At 38.6% G+C, this 18,301-nt stretch overlaps 1 protein-coding gene across 1 annotated transcript in view; it reads right to left on the bottom strand.

Annotated features, from left to right (window-relative positions):
- Positions 1-16,948, bottom strand: part of BAZ1B (bromodomain adjacent to zinc finger domain 1B) — a 72,486-nt gene extending 55,538 nt beyond the window's left edge. Inside the window, exons 1-3 of the mRNA XM_017660612.3 lie at positions 16,519-16,948; positions 7,292-7,408; positions 3,726-3,870 (exon numbers count right to left, since the gene is read on the bottom strand). Of these exons, the coding sequence (XP_017516101.1) occupies positions 3,726-3,870; positions 7,292-7,408; positions 16,519-16,625 (369 nt within the window). The 5' untranslated portion in view covers positions 16,626-16,948. The remainder of the gene's footprint in view (positions 1-3,725; positions 3,871-7,291; positions 7,409-16,518) is intronic.
- Positions 16,949-18,301: the final 1,353 nt, after the last annotated feature.

Here is an 18,301-nt window from a genome sequence, read left to right as displayed (position 1 = left end):
ACATCAGGAGTTGACGGTGGCTTTTGTCTAACAGTTTTTGTATGCAAAATGAGATATATCATATGCTTTTTCTTGTTAGTCAATAAGTAGAATTATAAATTTAAAACAACCTTGCATTTCCAGGATAAACTTCACTCAGTGATAATGAATTATCTTTTTAATATAGTGATTTCATTTGCTAAAATTTTGGTTAGAACTTTTACATGTATGTTCATGAAGGAGTTTTGTGAATATAGATTTTATTTTCTTGGTCGTAGTTTTTTATTGTAATGTGCTTGGAAGGTTTTGGTATCAGGGTAATGACCTCATAAAATAGACATGAAGAATTCCCTCCTCTCCCACTTTCTGGAAGCGTTTATATAAAATCAGTATTATTTCTCCCTTAAATGTTTTGTTGACTTCACCTGGGAAAACACCTGGGCCCAGAGTTTTCTTTGTGGGACAAGTTTAAGTACAAATTCAATTTCTTTAATGAGTATAAGCTATTAAGGTTTCTAGTTTTTCTTGGGTGGGTTTTGGTAGCTTGTCTTTCAAGGAATTTATCCATTTCATTTGTTAAAATGGCATAAAGGTATTTATAACATTTATTAGCCTATTAATATCTATAGATTCTGTAGTGACATCACCTCTCTTAATTCTTATTGGTTAATTTGTGTCTTCTCTCTTTTTGTTCTGAGTTTGGCTAGAGGTTTATTAATCTGATCTTTTCAGATTACCAGCTTCAACTATAATCGTGATTTGTCTACTTTTTCTTGTATTTCTATCCATTTTTGTTTTATGTATTTGGAAACTCGTTATTAAGGACTACTATGTCCTCCTAATAAACTGACCCCTTTGTCATGAAATGCTTCTTTGTCAATTGAAATATTCTTTGCTCCATAATCATACCTTTTTGTCTGATACTTTTATAGCTACTCCAGATTTCTTTTGACTAACATGAGGATGGTATCTCCCCATTCTTTTACTACCCTATTTGTATCTTCTTTATAGGTGGCATATAGTTGGGTCTAGTTTCTTTATTCAATCTGACAATTTCTACCTTTTAACTAAAATTTTCAGACCATTTACACTAAATGTAATTAATTATAGATACAGTTAGGTATATTGCTTTTTATTCGGCTTCATTAAAACTAAAAAATTCTGCTCTTCAAAAGACTGTTGAGAATGAAAACACAAACAGAGGATTGGAAGAAATAGCAAACGCATGTATCTAAATAATTTGTATCCAGAATATACAAAGAACTCTCAAAACTCAAAAACAAGAGAACAATCCAATTTAAAAATGAGCAAGGTGCACTGGACAGTGACTGCACTGGGGCATGGGTGGGGACTTGATAATATGGGTAAATGTAGTAACCACATTGTTTTTTCATGTGAAACCTTCATAAGAATGTACATTAATCATACCTTAATAAAAAATTTTAAGTAAGTAAATAAATAGATAGATAGATAGATAAATAAAGATGAGCAAGGATTTGAAGTCACTTCACCTAAGAAAGAATAAAAGGATAGCAGGCAAGTATGTACGTTAACATGCTCAAAAGGGTAAATATCCAAGAACAAAACCCTCCGTCAAAGGGTATCATATTCAATCTCACAATATCCACCAAGAACAATGAATACGCAGCTCCACACTTTTGTCAAAACCTGGCATTATTCTGGCATTTTCTTACTGACTAATCCAGTATGTATAAAATTATCTCACTACGGTTTTAATTTGATTTCCTGGGTTACTAACGAATTTAAACCTTTTTTCATATATTTATGGGCATTCATCTTTCTCTCCCCCCAGTTCTCAAACCTCTCCTCTTCCACCTTAGAAATACATACACAGTATTTCTTTTTGCCATTCCCAATCTGTCTCCTTCTTCTCTACCCTGCTCTGTGCTTCAAAAGGCTGACCTTTATGAACTACACCAAACTTCCTTAAGATTTTGGTGGGTTCAGCCCAAGGGAAGCATCAGAAGAAAAGATGGTGGGAGAAAAGTGATGTTGGGGGTATGTATTCTCCTGTCTCCCTAGCTGGTTATATCTTATTCCCAAAGTACTTGTCTACAACTACATTACTCTCTTCTAGTTCCAGTATCCACTCCCTCTCCTTGTTTCCTTGGGGTTTAGAATAATAGTCTCTCTACTGTTGACAGCCACAGGGTACTTAACCTTTCCTTGTTACTTTTCCTTGACCTAGATCAAACTATTATCTGTTGTTCATAGTACCTTTATTAAACTCAATCCAATTACACCACTTGAATATGCCAACTGTTTCCTGCCAGGATACTGACTGATATAGTGTGTTATTAAAATCCAGTGGTGATCCCATAGACATCACAAGTATAAAAAGAAGTAACAAGGAGATACAGGGGGTCAAAGTAAATGAAGGAAAAAACAAGGACTTTGGAACAAGATAGACATAGAGACAAAAGCCTGAATCCCTATCCCATCACTTACTGGATATTGTTGGGCTACCTAGGCCACCCCCCGACCAACCCCTTCTCTTGCCAGCCTGCCTCGTGAGGCTTTAAAAAAAAGACAGTATTCACTTTCTCAGTTCCCTTGAGCTAAGGGTGGTTATATAAGCAACGGTCTAGCCAATAATATGCAAAGAGGGATGGGGAGGAATATACTTCTGATTAAGATTTCCTCACTCTGAATACAGTCACAATTTCATAATTAAGAGACAACAAAGCTAAGGACAAAACCCAGCACACTAAGAAGAGCAGAGCAGAAAGACACAAAGAGTCTAGGTCCCTGACAGTATTACTCGACCTTTATGCACACTTGGAACTGCCTGCCTGTAAGACTTACTATGTGAAAATAATCAAATGTCTTCATTTGATGGCTAGCAGACAGTACTGTGTCATCCCTAGAGTCACCCCCTGGAGTTTGTGAGAACTGCGAACTTTTACTCTCTACCTTATACCTTATGTACCAAACTTTCAGGGGCTGGGGCCCAAGAATGTATATTCAGAAGTCCTACAAGAATGTATATTCGAAGTTTGAGAAATACTAGCCACTGTTAGTCAGCTATGTTTTTAGACACAATTGAAATCATTCTTAACTAATATAATGTATTAGTTGCAATGCATCTACCTGAACAAGCTATTTAAATATCTGAGCTTGTTAATTACCTCAACATTTCTGGGAAGATTCTGTAAGACATTACGTAAACTGACTAGTTCAGTATCCAGTACCTACTGATATTTAACAAATGTTAAACATCCCTTCCTCCTGGATCTTTAAATTTTCAAAGGATTATATAGGGGTTACGTTAGTGTTAGGTACCACTTTAATAATAGTTATCCTTGAACTATTTGGTCTGGAAAATTTAAAAACAAATTTAAGTAGAAAAAGAAAAAAGTCAAACTCGCTCACTATTGTAGTAAAATGAGATCCGTCACTTGTTGGTGCCATAGGTTTAGATTATAAACACATCTGAAGTCCTTTAAACAAAAAATTATAAAACAAAAAGCCAAGACAGCATAGATACAAAAAGGGACAGAGCAGGGAAAACAAGGGTACGGGTACAAGGGTATACAGTGTAACAGTTATCATTCCCAATAATGAATATGGTTCTAAAATTTCATCCTCAGATTGGATATTAAATAAAGTAGATTTCATATATAATACAATTTTACACACACTGAGATGAATTCTGCAATCTATGTTGGAAGCTCCAATCCCGCCATCTGTTAGTGTCACATCACATTAACAAAATAGGTGCTCACCTCAAAGTCACAGTCTTCTCCCACAGCATATTTGGTCATGATCTCCAACCAAGCAGTATCTACTAACTTCTCTAAGGAGGCTGTATTATGGTGAACCATTTCCAGAACAAGTTTTTCATACCAGGCAGGAAACTCCTCTTTCAAACTAAACAAACATGTGATTAGTTACCAAGAAAATGCAGAAAAACCTATCCAGAGATTCAATTCAAGCCAATTCAAACGTGTCTTCAGCAAATATATATAATGCCCTGGGAATACAAAGATTAAAAACCATGTGGTACACAGGGAAAGAACTTTTTAACACCTTTCCCAGACAGACCTATCACAACTAATTTTCTCATTTATAAAATGAAAATAATAGGCACATCATTAGGAAGGTTGAACACTTTCCCATTAATCTGTTTTTGCACTAGACTTCCCTTTTTAGGCATGAATTATTTATTATTACCATTTGCCCATCTTTTGGTTAGGAGACCAAACCTTGATTATATTTGTGTTAAGTCTCAATCAATAAAATGCTTTCAAATGCATTCATTCATTTAGTTCTCACAGTACCTAGTATATATATAAGGACAGGGAAAATAAATCAAGAAGGTTAACATGTTGGAATCATGACTTGAACTGACCTCCAAGGCCCTTGCAAAGTAAAATACTGATATACCACTTTTCACTTATTAAAACTACCCCAAAATATTATTATTATCATACCCAATATGAGCAAGTAAAAAGTGCAAAGTAGGATTCATTAACTGCTGATAACCTGTTTCAATTCTTTTGGAAAGCACTGACAATTAATTATCCAAAACCATCATATATGTAAACATATTTACTGTTACTTTCTTGATGGTGTCAGATAATGGGAAGCAACCTAAATGGATAGCTGTTAGATATCCAATTCCAACCAAACAGTTTAATATTTGTGTTGCAGGGTAAAGGTGAGTATCAGGCATGAGATCATTCATGCAAATGTAAGTTACTAGGTTTATCATATTATGGTATTCTCAGTCATTCTCTGTGCTGTTCCTAACTACACATGTTCCTCCAATTGACTATTAATCTTAAAAATCTCTTTATCATATTCCCTTACAATGAATTAACCTACCAAGTTATCCGCCATTCCCCAGTCATAATCAATAAGCTTCTAGACGCCTCCATGCCTTTGCTGAGGCTTTTACCATTGTCCTCTCCCCACTGTCCTCCTTCCCCGCTTAATCATCCGAGATGTCCTCACACTTCCTTAATTCCATGAAGCCTTTCTTGTCCCCTACAAATTCACTCCATCCATCCATTTAGCCTTCTATTCTTTCAGACTTAGAACTTCATTGTCTGTGTTTATTTCTGGGGTGTGAGGTTTGGACAATGACATTCACATTTTTTTTTTTACTAACTCTGTATTGTTTATATTCTTATAATGTGTACATTACTTTTATAATCAGGAAAAAAAACAAAAAATTTCTACTTTGAATAAAAACTGTAAAACCTCACTGCTTTTTAAAATTATTCCTCTAATCATCCCCTATATTCTGTTAGCTATCAAATCACATATAACATTCCTCAAGTGTGTTTGTTCTTCAGACCACCCCTCTGATGAAATGGGTTCTAAGGCCAAGGTTTGAACTCACAAGATTAAACCAAGCTAAAGTTCCTTTACTACAGGTGTGCTGAAAATCTTTAATATGTGAATATGTATTATTATGACTTTTCAAAAAGAAAGTTTGTAGTGGTTTTCCAAAGTTATGGCCAAAAACCTCTTTTCAGGAAGGATTAGAGAATTAATCTCAAATTCTTTCTATTCCCAATAATGCCACAATTCACCTGAATACTATCCCAGCTAGCCTATGTAGACTTTCCACCCACTTCCTCCCTCTCGAATTCAGCCTACACACTGCTTTCAGATCAATCTTCTCAAAGCCCAATGCCAATCATCAAAAACTGTCCTATACTCTTCTCCTGTTCAAAAAGTATTGGTGTCTGTTCACTGCATTAAATACAAATATTTCATCTTGTCTTCTATCATCTGGCACCAACTAGCCTTCAAATGTCACTTCCTTTATAAAGTTCCAATAAGTTTTCCCTAACATCTCCAAGTTAGTTTCTCTAGCCTCTAAATTCCCACTGTACTTTATCTCTTTGTATGTAGGAACACAATTTATTTTCATTTTGAAACTGAACTCTCTCTCGTATTTGTTCCTAATGGTTTTTCACTATTTTTTAAGTGCATAATCATTTGTAAGCAACATTAACTGACCTCTTCTTTACTATTACTACTTTTCATACTCTTCATTTGCTGTAGGTTAATGGTTATTATCTTTTATTTGCATAGAATTCACACACATTATCTTTTTGTCCCAAAAAGACACCCAGAGAAGTAACAGTATCTCTAGTAAGAACAAGTGCTTAGACAATGCAGAGAACTGTGCCTAGGCACTGTAATCAATTCAAGAGTTAAGTCAAATATGAGACCTGCCCTCAAGTTGTTTACAGGCTACTACAGGGGACAGCAACAGCCCATGGGCCAAATCCAGCCCGCTACCAGTTTTCATAAATAAAATTTTACTGGAACACAGCCATTCCCATTCATTTACATATTATCTACGGCTGCTTTCACTGTACAACCTCAGAGTTAAACAGCTGAGACAAAGACCACATGACCCACAAACCATAAAAATTTACCAGTTGACACATTACAGAAAGAAAAGGCTGGCTCACCCGTGGTCTAGTAGTACACTAAACAAGGCATATACTCAAGTAACACTAATCCAAAGTGGAATAATCTAAGTGACCCAAAGGAAATAAACAGGCAGTGGGTTAACAGACTAGACTAATTACTATCAGTGACTGAGCCATTACTAGAACACCCAGGTCTCAACTGAATCCAGTGCTCTGTTACACTGACAAAAGAGCAGAACACTATGAGATTACTAAACTGTATGCTCTCTGCTTATCCACTATCGAGATTAAGTCAATGAGAAGTCTACAGAAAAAGGTTCCATTCGAAATTCCCAGAATACTGTTTTATTATCCCTGGTTTCTACTTATCTTTTGCATGCTCCTACTGCCCAAATTCTGTACATTTTTAGAGAATACCCAGATGAGTAGACACTTTAACATAAACAGGTTTTTTAAAGATACTTCATTCAACTACCTCACTTAGATAAACTGTCTTCAAACTATCTTTGATAGCTGCTGTAAATACTGTTTAAATTTCAAATGATCACAGAATAAAGAAAACTTTCTAATTTGCTGCCTCTATATTACTTCTAGATTGTATCAGCTTCCTTTACTTAAAACCACATTTCCAGAGTATTTACCAAAGTATAGAGCAAAAACACTCAAAAGTCTGATAAATACTTAAATAAGTATATACATATATACAACTATATACTCTATACTTTGTTATTAGCAAAATGCCACTAGGCAAGAGTTCTCAGACACTAATAAATTATACTAATATATTTCAACTTATGCCCCATAAATTTAAATGCAAATACTGCTTTACTGTTAATTTCCCCCCTTTCCTAATAATGTGAAGATGGTGCTAGAAGGGCAATGCTTCTAATACTTACAGTTCAGCAACTTCCTGTTCCTCCTCCCAGGCCTCCTTGTGTGTTAGCTGACTGCTTCCGGTACTCTTACACGTCCAAATGCGTTCACTGTACCTTTCCAAGCGGGCTTCATACTCTCTGTTAACAGTGGCTCAGGAAAACAACATTCAAGGAACAGAGACAACTAATTCATATCCATAAAATACCTACCATATATATAAAAAACATCTACAGTCTCCTTTCTATAATGTACAACATGAGAAGATAAAATTAACATCAGTTTTCAACTGGCAAATCCAAACAAAATTATTAAGAACAAAGTATGATTAAATTATATGTCATTTTACAAGTAAAATAATATTTTAGTATAAATGTGATTTCTTCAATTCACCCGTTTCATTTCACAAGACTCATGCAGCACTAAAAATTCCTAAGAAAAATATAAAAGCAAAATAAAACACAAGTGTTAGTAAGAAATTAAGGTATGTGGAATTGTTACACAACTCAGTCAGCAAGTTGAAGAATCAGTTCCACAGTACGATCAGATGACTTATACCACAATCTCATAGGCAGTTTGGAATAACCTTGTGCATATGCTGATGATCCACTTACTAAACAGCCTTCCAGTCTACGTGGAAAACACCTGCTGATACTTAGGGCTTAAAAAATAAACTCCATGAAGTCCTAAAAATAATTTTGATACAGTAGTATTTATCCAGTCTTTATCTTTTCTCCAGTAATACTACATTCACAAGTTACATAACAGTCAGGTTCAGTCTTTATGAGGGAGATGAAGGAAGAGAATATCACTTAAGTTAGGGCCATATATAACTTTTCACACCCTCCCAACTGGAATTCACTATCAGCCAGCCACATTCAAATTTAAATGATTAGAAACTAATTTCCTTTTTATGCACAGCAACAGATGCTATGCAAGAAAATAAACTGACACCAACTAGAGAATTAGCTGCCCATCTCTGAACCTTCCAAGTGACATTTTTTTACAGAGGTTGAAATAAAAGCATTTAAACAGCCTCCTCTGTAATATTACTTCACAACTTAACAAGTAGTTTATTTTTAATACATGGAGGTTCTTGCTTTTCCAGGGTTATGACCACTGAAAAAACAAGCGACAGGGACAAATCCATAGGTAATTTAAAACTGCAGCTTTAGCCAACAGCATAAAGGACCTTCCCTTACTCTATCATTCCCCAGATCTGCCAAAAACAAGCCAAAAATTACTTTCCTCACCAGCAGTGGTCCTAATATTTAAATGATTTAAACACAATAGAGTACCAGTAAAAATCAGGAGTCAGACTTCCATAAAGCTATGTATATCCAATCACCGAAAAACTATAAAAACCTATAGAGAAAGAAAAGGAAATAGCAGAGCTTACATAGTGACATTATCACAACTACTCAATAAGATGGATTTGTTTTTTGTTTTTGTCTGTTTACACTGGGGGAGGAGAGGTAAAATAGACACAGAACAATCAGTAGGTGGATTTCTTAAAACATTCAAAAAGCTGATAACATTCTAATATATTATTTAGCTTACACTGAAGAAATCTAAGTACAATCAGAAGGAAATGTGAGATTAATGAGTATGTCCTAAAGCTTTTATTATTGGCTGTTATTTTTAAAAGTAGGAATAATGTGTCCAGTCCATTCTCCATAGATCTAAACCCATGCAGTCAACGACATACAAGACTGTTATCACCTCAATGCCTCAGTGAACCCTCAAATCCAACTTTTTCTGAACTCTTATGATCCCCTTCTCCTCCCCAAACTTGCTCTTTACGGATATTCCCACCCTCACTTGAATGATTCCAGTGTCCAACAAATCAGCAATCAGGGAATCATCCTCATCTCTTCAGTCCCTAACTGCAGCCACTTAGGTATTTAATTCTGTCTTCTCTCTCCAATGGCAGAACCACTATCTAAGTCCAGCCTCTGATCCTCATTTCTCACGAGTCGTATTTTAAAACATTTTTATTGGACTCACTGGTAATCCTCTTCTCTGGTCCCTTGTGCTCCTCACTCTAACATCCTTTTTTCTCAGTCTTGTTTTTAAACTCGTTTCCTCCTTCTGATTGCTTAAAAATCTCACTTGCCCTCAAAGCCCCCTGAAATGCAAATCGTTCATGCCAGCAATCCTTCCATCCTCTAGCTTCCAGTTTGTATCCATCAATTAAAATGTTTGTTGTGTTTTTCAGTGATTTTTATTTTAAGATAAAAGTAGAAAACTTTTCCCAAACAATATATATTTAAATACCAAATATTTACCATTGATTATGATTTTTCAAAGTCCCTTCTACCCTGATACATATCTTTCCTATCCTCCTTTGAAAATCACTGCTATCAGTATAGCATTCTCACTCTGGGTAACCTCACCCATTCTCATACTTCAATTACCATCTGTATGCTAACAATTTCTATCACCAGTCCAATCTCCTCTCTCTCAACTCTAGGCCAGCAGTGCAGATGTCTCCATTTGAGTATCCACAGCCACACAATGTAAGAATGTCCAAGTTAAACCCTTCACTTGCTCTCCTGCACCCCCTCTCCCACCCCTCAATTCCCAGTCAAAACAGAAAGAGAACACTTGATCCTCTTCCAGAATTCTCAATTTCAGAGAAAGACACCACTAACCAACAGAACTTTACCCTTAACTCCTCCCCAATCAATCACCAAATCCTATCAAATCTAATTAATTTCAGGAATCCATCTATTGCAATTCTCTCCACTTCAAGGGCTAATAAATTTATGCAGGTCATCATTACCTACTGCCTAGATTATCTAATGAAAGCCTCACGAGTCCAGTCGATACTAGTCTCAAGGATACATTCCACCCTGCAGCCAGTGACCTTCCTAACCTAAAATCTGCCTCTTTCCTATTCACATTTTTCAAAAGCCTCCACTAAATTCAAAGCAAAGTCCAAACTCAGATCTCACAAGGTCCTGTGTAATCCAGCCCTCTTCTCTCACCACTTAACAACTCTATCTCCATTCCTACTTCTTCACTCCAGCCATATGAAACTTCCATCAATTTTTAAAAATGAAGATCACCTTCAAACTCACATACTCTTTAAAGAATAGTCCTCTACTATTCTTCATCTAAATTCTAATCATCCTTTAGATCTCAACTTAAAAGTAACTTTCTCTAGGGAACATTCCTTGAACCCTGAAATATGGTAGATTGTATTATTTTTTCTCAACATTCACTACCTTTCCCTAAGAGGATTCTACATCTTCACCCACTGCCATCTGGCTAGCAATGCCTCCAGTGAAGAGAAATGTCCATCTCCTCCCAAATGATGATGGGCTTGTCCACATGTCTTGTTTTGACCAACAGAAGTGAGTAGGTGTGACAGATGCCACCCTCCAGGAAGAAGCTTAAAAAGCCACCATGTTTCTGCTAGCTCTTTCTGCCACTAGAAAAGCACACTACAGTCAGGGACTGCTCCCTCAGACTGCATCTTGAAATTTTTAAAAAGTCTTCCTTTTTTTTTCACCCATTTTCCTTTTTTTCAAATGTGCCTACTAGAAAAATTTTAATTACATGTGGCTCACCATTACATTTCTGTTGGATGGCACTATAAACCTAAAATTTACCTAATTTTCTAATAATGAATGCCCTCTGACAATAACACAAAAATTTTAATTGACTAATCATCTAAATTAGATTAAGATCTAAAACAAAGTCCTAAAACCCTTAAAACAAGATGTTTAAATTTATGTAAACTGTTCCAGTTATTACTTTGACTTTTGTTAAGAGAAAGCAAGATAAAAACAAAAATGAGAGGAGAAAGCAAAGCCCGTTAGAAGGATATTAAGTCAGCTGCCTTTAAATCCTTAGATTTTCGGTTTCCAAAATAAGTCACTCACTCTCAAATAACCATTCATATCAAATGCCACTTGAAGTTTTTATGTTCCAGGGAGTGCTGCACATATAATTGCAGAAAAAATGTCAAAGCAATTCGCCAAAGGTTGTGAAAGCCATAAATGATATTTTCAAATCCTTGAGTATCTCATTATGAATCCACCTTTTCATGAGTTCAATAGCTACCTCCTTACCACAAAACGCTGCTTCTTTGTTTGCGTCAGTCTTGTATGGATCATTTTTTTCAATAAAATACTCGTTAGCCTGAAAGGAAGTACCCAGAAAAGTATGTAGTTAAATAAGCATAACTATAATCCTAAGAGTTCCAAGTGAAATGACTGGCACCAACTCAAGGTTTGCTTTTTACTCTATTTTCTCTCTTTGGACCAGTTTGTCATTGAGTTAAAAATAACTCTAATCCTGGCATAATTATTATTTTAAAGAAATTCAATTATAAACATCAATATAAGTACATAAAAAACCCTAAAGACTCCATTCCAAAACTACTAGAACTAATATCTAAATTCAGCAAAGTTGCAGGATACAAAATTAATACACAGAAATCTGCTGCTTTCCTATACACTAACGATGAACTAACAGAGAAATCAGGAAAACAATTCCATTCACAAATGCATCAAAAAGAATAAAATACCTAGGAATAAACCTAACCAAGGAAGTGAAAGACCTATACCCTGAAAACTACAAGACATTCTTAATAGAAATTAAAGAGGACACTAACAAATGCAAATGGAAACTCATCCCATGCTCTTGGCTAGGAAGAATTAATATTGTCAAAATGGTCATCCTGCCTAAAGCAGTCTACAGATTCAATGCAATGCCTATCAAAATACCAACAGCATTCTTCAATGAACTGGAACAAATATTTTTAAAATTCATATGGAACCACAAAAGACCCCGAATAGCCAAAGCAATCCTGAGAAGGAAGAATAAAGTGGGGGGGGGGATCTTGCTTCCCAACTTCAAGTTCTACTACAAAGCCACAGTAATCAAGACAATCTGGTACTGGCACAAGAACAGACCCACAGACCAGTGGAAAAGAATAGAGAGTCCAGATATTAACCCAAACATATACGGTCAATTCATATACGATAAAGGAGCCATGGACATACAATGGGGAAATGACAGCCTCTTCAACAGCTGGTGTTGGCAAAACTGGACAGCTACATGTAAGAGAATGCAACTGGATCACTGTCTAACTCCATACACAAAAGGAAACTTGAAATGGATCAAAGACCTGAATGTAAGTCATGAAACCATAAAACTCTTAGAAAAAAACAAAGGAAAAATCTCTTGGACATAAACAGGAGCGACTTCTTCATGAACATATCTTCCCGGGCAAAGGAAACAAAAGCAAAAATGAACAAGTGGGACGACATCCAACTGAAAAGCTTCTGTACAGCAAAGGATACCACCAATAGAATAAAAAAGCATCCTACAGTATGGGAGAATATATTCATAAATGACAGATCCGATAAAGGCTTGACATCCAAAATATATAAAGAGCTCATGTACCTCAACAAACAATAAGCAAATAACCCAATCAAACAATGGGTAGAGGAACTGAACAGTTCTCCAAAGAAGAAATTCAGATGGCCAACAGACACATGAAAAGATGGTCCACATCACTAGTCATCAGAGAAATGCAAATTAAAAGTGAATGAGATATCACCTCACACCAGTAAGGATGGCCACCATCCAAAAGACAAACAACAACACATGTTGGCGAGGATGTGGAGAAAGGGGAACCCTCCTACACTGCTGGTGGGACTGTTAATTAGTTCAACCACTGTGGAAAGCAGTATGGAGATTCCTCAAAAAACTCAAACTACAAATACCATTTGACCCAGGAATTCCACTTCTAGGAATTTACCCTAAGAATGCAGCAGCCCAGTTTGAAAAAGACAGATGCACCCCTATGTTTATCGCTGCACTATTTACAATAGCCAAGAAATGGAAGCAACCTAAGTGTCCATCAGTAGATGAATGGATAAAGAAGATGTGGCACATATACACAATGGAATATTATTCAGCCATAAGAAGAAAACATATCCTACCATTTGCAACAACATGGATGGAGCTAGAGGGTATTACGCTCAGTGAAATAAGCCAGGCAGAGAAAGACAAGTATCAAATGGTTTCACCCATCTGTGGAGTATAAGAACAAAGAAAAACTGAAGGAGCAAAACAACAGCAGAATCACAGAACCCAAGAATGGACTAACAGATACCAAATGGAAAGGGACGGGGGGAGAACGGGTGGGAAGGGAGGGATATGGTGGGGGAAAAGAAAGGGAACATTACGATTAGCATGCATAATGTGGGGGGGAAGGACAGGGAAGGCTGTACAGCACGGAGAAGACAGGTGATTCTACAGCATCTTACTACGCTGATGGACAATGACTGCAATGGGGTATGTGGGGGTAACTTGGTGATGGGGGGAGTGTAGTAAACATAATGTTTCTCATGTAATTGTAGATTAATGATACCAAAATAAAAATAAAGAAAAAAAATCAACGTAAGAGTGTAATGTTCCAACTGTTCAATAAAATCCTGTCTTGCAATAGAGTGGAAGTCCTATTCTTAAAACATGCACTCGTCACTCTTGCCTACTAGAGTCAGATTAACTGTATATTCTAACATCCCCTCATTACACTTCTCATACATCCATGCTACAAAGGTTATGAACTGGGTCATTTCTAAGCTTAGAAACTAGGATAGTTAAAGTAATTCAAAAATATTAATCCACAGCAGGCAGCTTGTAGCTTCAGTTCCTTCTTAAAATCAATCTTGACTTAAATACATTCAGTGTACCATCCTATTTTCAAAGAATCACATCAAGAAATGACTTTGGTAGGTTGCTTTTTCCTACTAAGATCTAGTGTCTTCTTTGGAATACTACCCTAGAAGTAATGTACAACAGACTCAAAGCTACAGTACAATAAACACAAATCATCAATGTTCAGCACCCAGTCATTAAAAATGTGCATCATTCACAACTACCACTGTAAGTTTAAGGATGTACAATAATGTCCTCAGGAATATACCAACACTAACAGCTTAGGTCAATAAAATACCATACAAATATGCTATAGAATATACATGTGATCAAAAGGTGGCTATTTGAGAAAATTAAAGTATCAAATCCTATTAAAATATAATTAAATATAAATTAAGAACTGGAAATAATAATCCTTCAAATGCAGCTGTTAGCCAATCACATACTTGTTTTCCTCTATGAAATCATTAGTAGCCTAATAAAGAGATATGCCAACATGCCAAACACATAGTACTATTGTTTAAAACCCATCCTCAAAGTGCTTCCACTTGTAGAAATTTCCCCCCAATATATAACACAGTTTAAGAACTCGTTTGTTCAAAGGGTTCTGAATCCTGGTATGAAAAATTTTTTTAATTAAGAATTTTTATTAAATACATAACAAGAAGTTTCAAGTTTCAGTTTCAACTGTCGTTGAGAAACTCCTCACACAAATCACTGTATTTCAATGTTTTCAGTAAATGGTATGAAAAAGCCTGTGCAGCCAGTTCTAAATTAGCTATCCACAGCCATTTTCACATGGCTCAGTACCTATTTACAGACTTGGAACTTTTCTCTATCACGTTTCTTATGCTCCACTAGAACCAGGCATGAAAAATTTACATCTGGTAACATTAGTGTGTGAGTATCCATCAACTGCTCAAAAGATGACAATTGAAGGACATTTGAAAAGGATATGAAAGATTCCCACAAAATTTTTTACTCCACTGATGTTATGGAATGTTACTAAAAAAAAAAATAGGGCACCTTTAAGAGAATTATGCTGTATTATGTAGAGCTAGAGTACTTCTCCAAAGCATTCCAAAAGTCCTAACATAACAAGAAAAAGAACGAGATTACCACTGCCACTCCTCCCTTAAATGCTCACCTTACACCAAGAACTGACAGAGAAAGTCGGCTCACATAATGAAAAGTCAGAGAGTAGCGCTCCACGCTCTTTTTGTGATTTACTGACAAGGGATGAGGCAGGAAGAGCTCTGGATTCTACTCCTGACTCTCATCACTTTAGAGTGTGTGACGTTTAACAAATCAACCTCAACCTTCTGGGCCCACTTGGCAAACCAAGCAGGAGAACCTGACCATCCCCAAGATCCATTTCAGCTCCAAGATGCTATAACTATATTTCTCCAAGGGCCTTCCTACAGCATGGACTCACTTTCCAGGTACGCTTTTATGTAAACAACCAACATCCATAAATTGCCCTGGAAAAAGAACTAGGTTATCCTATAATGTATTACACTGAAGGGATGATCATAGACAAATCAAATGACATCGCTCACCTGGATACTTTCTCCTATGCAGAAGCAAGCAAGCAGAAATTCCTAAGAAACCATATCCTTCCAAAGGGAAGGGGCTTATAAAACTCATACATTAGCTTTTACTTTTGAAGCTTTCTGTACATTGAAGAAAGCTTGATTCTGAAATCTTTTTTTACACTTAAGCTTCAGTAAGGATCGATGTCATGACATCAAAAAAAAAGTAAATAAAAGTCGTGTAACTTTTAACAAATAAAAGTCGTGTAACTTTTAACAAAGACAAACCTTGTGGAAGAAACCTTAAACAAAGATTAGAAGAATACTTATTTACAACACCAGTGTCCTGCTTCTAAAATACAACAAAAAACGTGAAGCATGTATTGCTATTTTAAAAAATTGTATTTGGAGACACATACAATCTCCTTCTAAATCGTCAAAATTTCAAACCTGTGCATGCCCAGGGAAGGAGAGCATCAGCTCCTTCAAGATAACTATTTTCTACCCCTTCCTCTAAATCTGGAAAATCATTCTTGATTTTGTGTTCGATCCTGTCGGTTCATCACCGGCCTAAAGTCCACTCAGGAGGAGAAAAACGCCAAGTAGCCCCAGAGATCTGGGCAAAACGCAGTTTCATACAAGCCGGATCACGAGGCGCGCGGGTACGATTTCAAAAACTTAAGTAGAAGGTTTAATTTAAAAATAAAGCAGCAGCAGAGAAAGAAACCCCGCTCACCCTGGCACTTCAGGCCTGAAGCCAACCGGATGGAGGTGGGGGTAGCTCCTAGAAAGCCAGGGCCGGGGACAAAGTGCGGAGCAGGGAAAAGGATGGTGCGGGGCTCCAGGACGACCTGAGCGGAGCCGGTGCGCGCCCACGCCCACCCCCAGGAACGGCGGGCTGCGGCTCGGGGTACAGGCCCGTTGGCTCCGAGCGCGCTGACAGCTGCCACAGTCACCAGCTACGCTGCCCGCCTGACCGGACGAGCCCCCGACCCACCCCACCCCACCCTGCGGGCCGCCCGGCTGGAAAAAGATACTCCCGGGTGCGGAAGGCTTCCTGAGTGTGCGCGATGGTGAAGAGCGGCTCCTCGCCGGGAAGCGGCTTCACCAGCGGGAAGGGCTTGCGGCCCAGGAGCGGCGCCATCGCGCCGGCGGCGGAGAAGGCAGGGGCTCCTCGGCGAGCCCGCGGCGCAACGCTAGGCCCCGCGGCCAGGAGCGAGCGCCTAGCTCCCGGGGGTGGGGTGGGGGAGGGGAGGGGTGAGAGGGCGGCGCGAACTCGGCTCCCTCACCGCTGGCGCGGCCGCGAGAAGGCCATGGAACCGGACGCAACGGCAACAACCTCCCACGCACACCGCTGCGCCGTTCTGTAGCCTCTCGTCAACCTTTACTACGGATCCTCGGGTTCGGCAGTTGCGACTTCTCCTTAGCGGCACCGTAGAAAATTATTGAAAAATGGCGGGAGATTCCCCTCCTCCCCCCGGCCGGGCCAGCACACACACTAACGTGCTCCCCTGTGGCGCCGGTGGCGAATGCTCCAATAGGCGGAGAGCTGGTCAGCGCTCACAATCTATTGGCTCAGAGGAGCTGCCGCTCTGCGCTTCGGTCCTGCCCCACTCCCCGGCCGCGTAGTTGGGTTGCAGCGCACTAGAGGGCAGTATGAAAAGGTGAAAGGTCACGTTATGTAAGCTCCGGTAACAGGCGTGCGGGCGTCCAGCGGCGGAGTTGATAGTGGGGGACAGCGGGGGACTAAAAGGTCGAGAATTCAAGGAGGTCAGGCCAGAGAAGCCCCCTAACAGACACTGCGCCATCTGTCATCGACGGCGACACCGACATCCGGGTACTACTGTCCGTGCGCTGCGCCGGAGCGGGGGAGGGGGAGCGCGCGGCCAGGGGCTTTGTCTTGCCACTTGTGCTCCGCCCCCTTCTTAAAGGCGCCGCGCTCGGCCACGCCCGGAGATAAGCGGGTGGGGCGGCTGGCAGGAGCCGGCGGTGGGAAGTAACCCTAAGACCTTGCCCAAGCAAAGGTTATATTGAAGGACTTATTGAACCCCAGTGTGGCTTACCCCAAACTTAACTTCCTCTGGACGAGAGCGTCATTGAAATCTCGATGTTAGTATGATGTTTGTTGGGAGGGACTTTCTGGAAAGGATAATAGAGATGCTTCTTTGGAAAATTAAAGCACATGTCTATTAAAGATACATAATTCATTCATATAGTCTTTACTAGCGTCTGCAACGTGCTGGGTGCCATGGGAAAAAAAAAAAAGAGACACAATCACAGTTTCATGTAATAGAGCTGTACAAAGTACTTACTAAGAAGACAGAGAATGAGGACATGTGAGCTGCTTCTCCAAGCAAACTACACCCACATAGTCCAAAATCCCTTTGGCTGCCCACTACAATTAGAAACACAAACTTAATAATTCTTTCCCTATTAAACTGTCTCCGTCAGTTCAAAGATCTTCAGTGGCCCCAGAACATGCCTTCCCAGCCTAGTCTTCAACCAGGGCTAGACTTGGATTGTTAGGTGTCCTTCGAGGCAGCATGCTAATGCCAGACCTTTTCCTCTTTTTCTTCTCATCTTGAGGTGAGTGTACCCCCAATGAAAAGTTACATACCACCTCTAAGGGGGCCTCCTCTGACCACCCAGCAGAGAAGGCAGCTCTCCTTTCAGTAGCCATTTCTTCTAAGAAGACTAGGAGAAGTCTCAGTATGACATTTGAGTTGACTGTGAGAATATAAGTAGCACTTCACTAGGCAGAGAAATGAGGGAACCGACATTGTAGGCAGAGGGAGCAGCAGGGCAGACTTGGTAAATCCA

The sequence above is a fragment of the Manis javanica genome, chromosome 10 (assembly GCF_040802235.1).
Source record: "Manis javanica isolate MJ-LG chromosome 10, MJ_LKY, whole genome shotgun sequence".
NCBI lineage: Eukaryota > Metazoa > Chordata > Mammalia > Pholidota > Manidae > Manis > Manis javanica.
The sequence above is the reverse complement of the archived record's forward strand: the minus strand, read 5'-3'. Positions and strand labels throughout refer to the sequence as shown.